The sequence below is a fragment of the Salminus brasiliensis genome, chromosome 10 (genome assembly GCF_030463535.1).
Source record: "Salminus brasiliensis chromosome 10, fSalBra1.hap2, whole genome shotgun sequence".
NCBI lineage: Eukaryota > Metazoa > Chordata > Actinopteri > Characiformes > Bryconidae > Salminus > Salminus brasiliensis.
In genome coordinates this window covers 39,754,202-39,764,028 of record NC_132887.1, presented here as the reverse complement: position 1 = coordinate 39,764,028, position 9,827 = coordinate 39,754,202, and the positions used below count along the sequence as shown (strand labels likewise).

The window sequence follows — 9,827 nt, the reverse complement described above, 5'->3', positions numbered from 1 at the left end:
CATGAAGTTGATACAGAGGTCAGGAAAATTAAAGTGGACTGTCCAGGCTAGTTGATCTCTACGGCCTCGTTAACGTCCTGGGTCCTGGGTGATCTGATCACAGGCGGCCAGCATAGAGAGAGTACAGGTGTGAACGGGGTACAGTGCGTCTCGAGGGGGTTGGTCAGAGCCTCAAATCAGATCTGGTGAGGTGAGACTGTCCGCCCTGTTATTTGTATATATATGTTTATATATATATAGATCGGATTTGCTTGTGTCCGGACATCACAAACCTATCTGCATGGGTTGCTCTGGTAGCGGCTTCGGTGCTAACAAAGGCTTTCATAGAAAGAAGGACGCTCTGGATTTGACATGGTCATTGCGTTGTCTTTCTCGTTGCGATTGACGCAGAAGAAACTTCGAAATCCGATCTAAGCAACCCGTCCAGAGCGCTCAGACTGAGACACATCTGTACAAATCTGATTGTAATCCCATTTCAAACCACCTACAAATATGTTTCGGATCCGACTGTCAAAATTCGGATTTCGGATTTCAGTTTCTGGCTGTCTAGACTATCATAAATGAATCTGGATCCAATCTAGATATGTCAAAATCGGATTTCTGAACGTAACCAGATATGCATATGACCACATTTTTATCCTTAGCGCGAACACCAAAGCGCCTTGCTGCGTCCCAGACAGCAAAGCACCGCCCACATAAACCACGTATCTGCCCCTCCCGTAAAATGATGTGAGAAATCCGATCACAGATTTAAGATGCTAGCTGTGAAGGGCTATGAGTTTTGGCAATCATTTGTGATCGGACCACCAGAGAAGCACGTTAATGCCAGGTGTGAGCGAGGCCTGTGAGCAAACCAACAACTACCATGTAAACCGTCACTGCCTTGGGCTAATTCAATTAAATGCTGCAGTGGTCAGTTAATGGCTTAGTGCCAAATCAACCCTAGGTTAAGGGCGTAGATCGGAATCGCTTTGACTTTTGCTGCGATTCCTCTGGGCAGGTGTAAATGCAGTAATCCACAACAAAGATGTGGACCAAAGCAACCACACCGAGACCTCTGTACAGTCCCATACAAGTTAGTTTGTGGTGAGAATGGCATCAGACCTTGATCAGATCCACCTATCAGGTGTACTACCGCCTGTGTACTACAGCTATGAGCAAGAGGCCGTCCCTGATGCTGCTCCACGTGACACTGTACAGGAATCTGCACTAGTCCAGAACACTGGACCTTCTCCCCGCCCCCAGACAGGTCCCGCCCTGATCAATCAGCAGAGAGAACGTTCTCACGTGGTTTGTTTTGACGCTCCGTGAACCCTCATCCTCAAACCCTCAGTGAGAAAGCGGGAGAGAGCAGAGAGGCACACTGGGCGGGCTGCCAGATTGACTTCATTATGCCACTTGGCATCAGTTCTGCTGGAAGCGCAGGACAATCAGCGTCCAGCGATCATCACAGCCAACGGAGTCGCTCTAGCTGCCCACTGACCCAAGACGAGCCGAAACCGAGCGCAGCCGAGCCTGTGAGAGCCTGTGTGAGCTGAGCTGAGCAGCCCAGACGCAGTGTGTACCTCAGGTTTCTGACCAGGCTGTTCTTCTGCGGCAGGTCCAGGAAGTCGACGAGGAAGTTCATCCTGTCCTCCGTTTCTTTGGAGGAGAGGCCGTGGATGCGGCCGAAGAACCAGAGCGTGTTGCTGATGGTGAACTCGTTATACAGAGCAATGTCCTGCAGAACAGGAGGAGAGACGGTTACTAGAGCATCGCACATATACATATTACACACTATATGTCCAAATATTTGTGGACACCCCTTCTAACGAATGCATTCAGAAACACCCATTGCTGAGAGCGATGTGCAAATGCACACACGCAGCTTGTCTAGTCCCTTTTCTATTCCTACAGAGGTACTGCCAATAAATTAGGACTCTCTGCAGCAGATAAACATGAATCTATTGGCACCATGCTGTCTAAAGCCAGGCGTGGGCTAGAGGAGGGGTATAAAGCCCCCCAGCAGCATTGAGGGGCTGTGGAGCAGTGGAAGAACTGTGTTCTCTGGAATGATGGTGGTGCTGCTCCATCCAATACTTCAGGAATGGTGGGGTGGTGATCATCACCCAACATCCTGACCTCACTAAACTAAACCTCTCGTACGCTGAATGCAATCAAATCCTCACAGCAATGCTCTGCTCCAAACTCTAGCCAAAAGCCTTCTTCTCTGGACAGTAGAGACTCCAGTTACTCCAAGAAAAGCAATAGCAACTCTTTTTTTAATCCCCTTGATTACGGAAGAAACCGTGAATGAGCAGGTGTCCCAATACTTTTGTCCGTACAGTGTTTATCCATTTATGCAAGTATCTATATGTGATACTGGTTATGTATATATATATATATATATATATATATATATATATATATATATATATATATGTGCTCAGTTTTTAAGAGGTGTGTGTATACAGTGTGTCTATAAGTACCTATATGTAATATGTAATCCTGCACCCCAAAAGCACAAGCTTCTCATCCTTGAAAAATGTGTTACGAAGGCAGTTGTGTGTTTGTGCATCACCTGTGGCATGTATCCCACCATCCTCCCTGGCACCTCATGTCCAGGGAACGCTGGCGGTTTTCCCAGCACACTGATGTGCCCTCTGGAAATCTTCAGAGTTCCTACAATGCACTTCAGCAGCGTCGTCTTCCCACAGCCGCTGGGGCCGAGCAGCCCGTAACTGACAACAGCCACAAACAAACACAGTCATCATGAATCCGAGGTGTGCGGCCTGGAGCTGAGCTGGGGGATCTGAGCTGGGGGATCTGAGCTGGAGGATCTGAGCTGGAGGAGCTGGGAGATCTGAGCTGGAGGAGCTGGGAGATCTGAGCTGGGGGATCTGAGCTGGGGGATCTGAGCTGGAGGATCTGAGCTGGGGGATCTGAACTGGAGGAGCTGGGAGATCTGAGCTGGAGGAGCTGGGAGATCTGAGCTGGAGGAGCTGGGAGATCTGAGCTGGAGGATCTGAGCTGGAGGATCTGAGCTGGAGGATCTGAGTTGGAGGATCTGAGTTGGAGGATCTGAGCTGGAGGATCTGAGCTGGGGGATCTGAGCTGGGGGATCTGAGCTGGGGGATATGAGCTGGTTGTGTAAACAGTAGATGGTGGATGACTGACAGTCGTATGAAGTGACACAATGAACACAGATAAGCTGAAGAAACAAGAAGCACAAAAACTCACTCATCTGCTTCAACACCAGAGAGATCTTAATCTCAGCAGTGGATCTACGGCCGACTGCAGACTCTTACTGTGGACTAAGTCATCTCAGGATTGTGACAGCCTGGAGAACGACTCCAGAGAAAGTGACAATGCACCAACTAGCGGTAAGGGTGTATTTTTGTTCTAGCTAGCAGCGTGATAGCACCTCATCCCCAACTCCCCAACTGTACTGGATGAAGCTCCACCATCACTCAGGAGAACACAGTTCCTCCACTGCTCCACAGCTCAATGCTGGGGGGGCTTCATACCGCTCTAGCCCACGCCTGGCATTAGGCAGCATGGAGCCAATAGCTTCACCATGTTGATCTGCTATCGGCAGTACGTCTCTACAGGGACTAGACATTTGGACATACTGTGTATGCACTAAAGCTAATGCCATTAGCAGTACAGCGGGGTCTGGCTGGCAGTGTGGGAGTATGAATGGGCTCAGTGACTCGGGGGGGTGAGGAGTGCTGACTCAGGAGGAATGTGACAGGGAGAGAAAAGACGTGGGTTGTGTTGAAAGGAGGTCAGGTGTGTGTGTGTGTGTGTGAGAGAGAGAGAGAGCGAGAGAGAGAGAGAGTTTGTGTGTGTGTGTGTGTGTGTGTGTGTGTGAGAGAGAGAGAGAGGGAGAGTTCAGGTGTGTGTGTGTTTTGCTCAAGGACAAAAATGTGTTGGTCTGACCAATGGACAAGTTTGGAGGATGCCTGAGGACTGAGGAGCGTGTGTGTGTGTGTGTGTGTGTGTGTGTGTGTTAACTCACATCTGGCCCTGCGGCACCGTGAGGTTGAGGTTGCTGAGCACTTTCAGTTTCCCGTACGAGCGACACACGTCCCTGCACTGAATAGCAGCACTGCAGCTCCCAGCAGAGAGAGGAGCCTCCAAGTCAGCCTTCATCATCTTCATCATCATCATCATCATCAGAGAGAGAGAGAGAGCGAGAGAGACAGAGAGAGCGAGAGAGAGAGAGAGAGAGAGAGAGAGAGAGAGAGAGAGAGAGTAAGAGAGAGAGAGAGAGAGAGAGTAAGAGATAGCGAGACAGACAGAGAGAGAGAGTGAGAGTAAGAGAGAGCGAGAGAGAGAGAGTAAGGGAGAGCGAGAGAGAGAGAGAGAGAGAGAGAGAGAGAGAGAGAGAGAGAGAGAGCGAGAGAGAGAGAGTAAGGGAGAGCGAGAGAGAGAGAGAGAGAGAGAGAGAGAGAGAGAGAGAGAGAGAGAGAGAGAGATGGGTATAGAACAACATTAAGAGATACTGAACACCAGACCGACAGTTCAGTACAAAGTAAGTGTTTCCGATAAAATGGCCAGTGATTGCAAGCACAAGGTAGGTGTTACTAATAAAGTGGCCAGTGAGTGGAAGCACAAAGTAGTAGGGGTTTCTAATAAAGTGGCCAGAGAGTGGAAGCACAAGGTAGTAGGGGTTTCTAATAAAGTGGCCAGTCAGTGGCCAGTGTCCTCAGTGAAGCTGATTGGTTAGCCTCACTTGCAAACAAGTCTGTAATTGATGATGACAAATAAAAGGTCAAGGGTTGCCCAGTCGTTTCATGGCAACCACGGAGAGGCCAGTGATTGCTGCAGTGCATGTGTGTGGAGTGTGTGTGTGGAGTGTGTGTGTGTGTGTGTGTGATGCAGTAACTGGGTCATTGGAGTTATAATCTGTAATCTCTGCCTCCATTCACTGCCTTCCTCACTCACACCACTCTTAATCCCACAGCTTCCATTCCCCACTCGGAGACTCAACGTGCCGCATGGTTTAGGAGCAATGGGAGATCTGAACCCAGTCTGAACTGTAAAGAGCTCATAGCGCCGCTACTGGAAATGAGGCCGTGAATCACAGTGCTGTGCAGCCAATCAGAACAGAGGGTCATTTACATATATTTTAAAGGTCCGGTAACAAAAACAGCCTGTTTAATTCTAAGGGACAACGAACGTCTGGAAAAGGGTCAAACTGCAGAAACACAAAGTTGAATTCACGGCAAAAATTATAATAAAAGTATTAAAATAAATAAATAAATAAATAAATAAATACAAAAAAAATCTATTTGTGCACGGGCAACTGTGTTCTCTCAGACTCCGGTTTCTGATGGCAAAGCGGCATGGCTCGGGATTCTGCTTTGCCATCAGCAACCGGAGTCTGAAAGAGCACAATTGCATGGATTGAATTTTTTGGTATTTATTAATTAATTCATTTTATTTTATTTTATTATTAATATTTTTTTTCTTGAATTCCACTTTGTGTTACTTTCCAATCAGAGCCCAGAACAGTTTTGAATGAATAATTTTTTATATATATTGTAAAAAAAAAATGCTGTAAGATTTGATTCCAAGCAATGTTGGACCAATTTTATTGGTCGATTCAACGATGTTAAGATAGAATAGACCAATAGAAATGCACCAAAAATGCAAAAAATTGATTAAATGGAATAAACTCCTGGAATAAAAGCTTGATACATTAACTTTGAATGTTTACCTTGTTGTCCTTGAAAAATCATAATTCCTGAGACACAGTGCTGTGAAAAAGTATTTGCCCCCTCCTGGGTGTTGGGGAGTTCCAGGGGCCTGTGACTGACAGGGGCCTTAAAAATGTATTAATTGAGTATTTTGGCTGAACTGTGAAAGAGCTGTGGGATCCGGGGTCCAAATTCCCTGGCAAAATCCCTGACTAACTGTATTATAAGACGAGGGGAACGTGAGGAACCACAAAGCTCAGCCCAAGTGGTGAGGCTGAGATGAGCCTCTTGGTTCGAACTGAGCCCAGACTCTTTCTATCGGTGGAATAATGAACGCAGCCCTTATCTGAGGTGAGCAAGGCCTGCAGCTCTTTAGATGTTGCTCTGGGTTCTTTGGGGGTTCCTGGATTAGCCAGGCTGGGCAGTTTTTGACGTTCCTGCTCGTGGGAACCTTGTAGCTGAGCTCAGAATGCTGGAAAGGTTTGATTTAGGCGACACCCCGGCAAATAAATCAGCCTGGGAGTGTCTTATTAAACTGACCCCAGTGACCAGCTCCTGACCAAAGTGGTCAAGTGGTTGATTAAGGTACTCATTAAACTGCAGGCCTGCTTAATTATTAATTTATTCAAATTAGGTGCATATAAAACAGCCATATGGGCCTACATGGGACTATATTTATAACCGTCTGCATAGAACCTTTTTTGGCACTACAAGGGCCTCGTGTATCGTGTGTATGCTGGATTATTTATGTGTATACAGCACAAGTGTGTGTGTGTGTGTGTGCTACCTATAGCTGCTACTACTCCTGCCAGAGCATGTGAACAGTCAGCTGACTGACTTAGTTTGAACCGCTGGTGGCTGAACTGGTTAGGTCTGCAGCTGTAGACACACACACACACACACACACACACACACACACACACACACACACACACACACTTCCTCTGGTTCTGAGCAGAGTGAACCCAAAGCAACACAATACAGCGTCTATATGTTCAGCATGTTGAAGGAAGTTCGTCGAGGGTTCCTATACAGAACCATGGACAACTGAGAGAACCTTATGAAGGTATGGACGGTTCTTTTGATTCTTGAGGATGGAGGAACGACCTGCCGCGCATGGCTTCTTTCAAGAACCCTTCAATACGGGGTTCCACCTTATGTAGAACATTTTTTTTGCTGGATCTGAATGGATGAAAAAATAAATAAAGCTGGCTGTTGTTGGAATCGCATTAAATACATGTTATATAAACAAACAAATAAATAGATCAATACGTTTGGCCCCTATATATATATAAAATACACATTATATAAATAAATACACGTTCAACAAACAAGCAAACTAGTAAATGCTGCTTATTTAAATGCAGCTCATTTGAATATAGATGTTTGTATATATATATATATATATATATATATATATATATATTCGTGTATTTATTCATTCAGATCCAGCAAAAAGGATATATATATATATATATATTTATATATACATATACATATATACCCTTATATATAATATATAGTACAGTATATTATACACACACACATATAATACATAATATAATACTATATATATATATATAATGCTATATACACACATATATACATATATATGTCGCTGGACCTACTTATTTAAATGCAGTTCATTTGAATATATGAATAATTAAGCAGGTCTACTGTTTAATATATATCAAGGCTACAAATTCAGGTAAATAAGCATCCTATAGTCCTTCCAGCTGTTTTTTCGGTGTGTGTTTGTGTGTGTATTCAGTACCGCAGGGAAAGCTCTGCCCTCGGTAACACACACACACACACACACACACACACACACACACACACGCCTGTGCTCGTCTGTGCTGTGTGTATCTGCACTGCGCTAACGCAGAACCGAGCTCACACTGATGCTAACGAGAAATGAAGGCACAGACGGAGCCGAGCGGTCACTTACCTGCGGAATAAAGAGCTCCGTGTACAAAAATAAACAAATACACGGAGACGCGGAGACGCGGAGACGCGGAGACGCGGACACCCCTCCCGGGCGCTCTGTGGAAGGGAGCAGGTGGCCTGCGCGTACCGTACCCGGCCGGGAGCTGAGCGCCTCACAGGCACAGCAGCGGTCTGCTCTTCCCACACCCGTGTTCAGGCAAGCCCCGCCCTCCGGCGCTGCGATTGGCTAGTCGCGCAAACCCGCAAAAAGATGGAACATTAAATGTATTTATAAAGCAAAATATAAAATACTCCCAATTAACGAATTAAAATTAATTAAATGTCATTAAATAAAATACATGAAAAATAAATCCCCACACTATTTCCGTTATGGGAGCTTTTTGGACGGAAACGCAAAACGTATTTAAAAGTGTTATTAAAAAACGAAAGCATAAATGTAGAGTTTCGTAAAAACTGTTTTGATATAAATTCCACTTACCCGCCAAATGTTCGATCAATCATTTTCCATAAATTGATCAGAAATGCTGCCCCGACGCCGTCTCACGACGCAAAAGCCACGCCCCTCCCGCACTGTGACTGGCCAACAGGGCACACACAGCCCGGCGCTCTAGAACGCTGGTTTCGTGAGCATGAGCGACAAGCCAATCAGGCAGCGGAAGCCGGAATAATACTAGCGCTAGCCAATCACCACGAACGAGGGCGGGGTTTCCTCTGAATACGGGTGGGAAACCAAATAAACAGCTTTTAACAGTTCTGCGTCATTTGAGACGCAGCCAATCCTCTTTCTGCACGAAATTACAGATCAGATCAATTTCTGTACGTTAAAGAAGAGACGAATAATAAACAACCAAAGAATAAATTAATGAATTAATTAATTAAGTGGAAAAAAAAAACAACTGAAGGGATTACAGAAAGAGTTCCTCGAATCGGACTCTAATCTGGATCATTTCACGGAGCAGGATTTCTAAATCGAGCCCAAGGGTTGCTCACACTTACACAACATATGGACACTTATGTAAATATTGATTATGGTTTATTTATGGGGTTAGCTGTGGTGTGTATTTACTGACTGTGTGCAGACTGTAGAGAGGTAATCTTTTATATTTATCTACCTACATGTATATCTGTCTATCTATATAGGTCTACCTATCTATATATGTATATCTATGTTTACATATGTCTATATAGGTCTATCTATCTAGGTCTATCTGTTACATAGGTCTATATATCTATCTAGGTCTATCTGTCTACAGAGGTCTATCTATCCATCTATGTCTATCTATCTATCCATCTATGTCTACATAGGTCTATCTATCCATCTATGTCTACATAGGTCTATCTATCCATCCATGTCTATATAGGTCTATCCATCTGTCTATATAGGTCTATCCATCTATGTCTATATAGGTCTATCTATCGATCTGTCTATATAGGTCTATCTATCGATCTGTCTACATAGGTCTATGTATCTATGTCTACATAGGTCTATCTATCGATCTGTCTACATAGGTCTATCTATCGATCTGTCTACATAGGTCTATCTATCGATCTGTCTACATAGGTCTATCTATCGATTTGTGTCTATCTATCCATCTATGTCTATATAGGTCTATCTATCCATCTACGTCTATATAGGTCTATCTATCCATCTACGTCTATATAGGTCTATCTATCGATCTGTCTACATAGGTCTATCTATCTATGTCTATCCATCTATGTCTATATAGGTCTATCTATCCATCTACGTCTATATAGGTCTATCTATTGATCTGTCTACGTAGGTCTATCTATCTATCTATCTATGTCTATCTATCCATCTACGTCTATATAGGTCTATCTATCGATCTGTCTACGTAGGTCTATCTATCTATCTATGTCTATCTATCCATCTGTCTACATAGGTCTATCTATCGATCTGTCTACATAGGTCTATCTATCTGTCTACATAGGTCTATCCATCTATGTCTATATAGGTCTATCTATGTCTGTATCTATTTATCTGTCTGTATCTAACAGTCTATTTATGTTTATCTATCAAACTGTCTATTTTTCTGTTTATCTATCTGACAATCTGTATCTGTTTATCTATGCATCTGTCAATCTATCTGTCCTGTCTATGTAGATTAAATATAATTAACCAATCTTTTTAAACTGTTCCATGAAAATGAACGTCACAAAGGCACTCAGCTTTGCTTC

General features: G+C 44.3%; 1 protein-coding gene across 3 annotated transcripts in view; it reads right to left on the bottom strand.

The window, feature by feature from the left end:
• abch1 (ATP-binding cassette, sub-family H, member 1) overlaps window positions 1-7,799 on the bottom strand; it is a 25,641-nt gene extending 17,842 nt beyond the window's left edge. The window contains exons 1-4 of one of the 3 annotated variants that reach the window (XM_072690087.1): window positions 7,633-7,799; window positions 4,001-4,137; window positions 2,561-2,720; window positions 1,566-1,720 (exon numbers count right to left, since the gene is read on the bottom strand). In XM_072690087.1, coding sequence (XP_072546188.1) covers window positions 1,566-1,720; window positions 2,561-2,720; window positions 4,001-4,137 — 452 coding nt within the window. In that variant the 5' untranslated portion in view covers window positions 7,633-7,799. Of the gene's footprint in view, window positions 1-1,565; window positions 1,721-2,560; window positions 2,721-4,000; window positions 4,138-5,704; window positions 5,723-6,471; window positions 6,549-7,632 lie in introns of those variants that run through there. The other 2 variants (XM_072690088.1, XM_072690089.1) reach the window with 2 other exon arrangements.
• Between the last annotated feature and the right edge of the window lie 2,028 nt (window positions 7,800-9,827).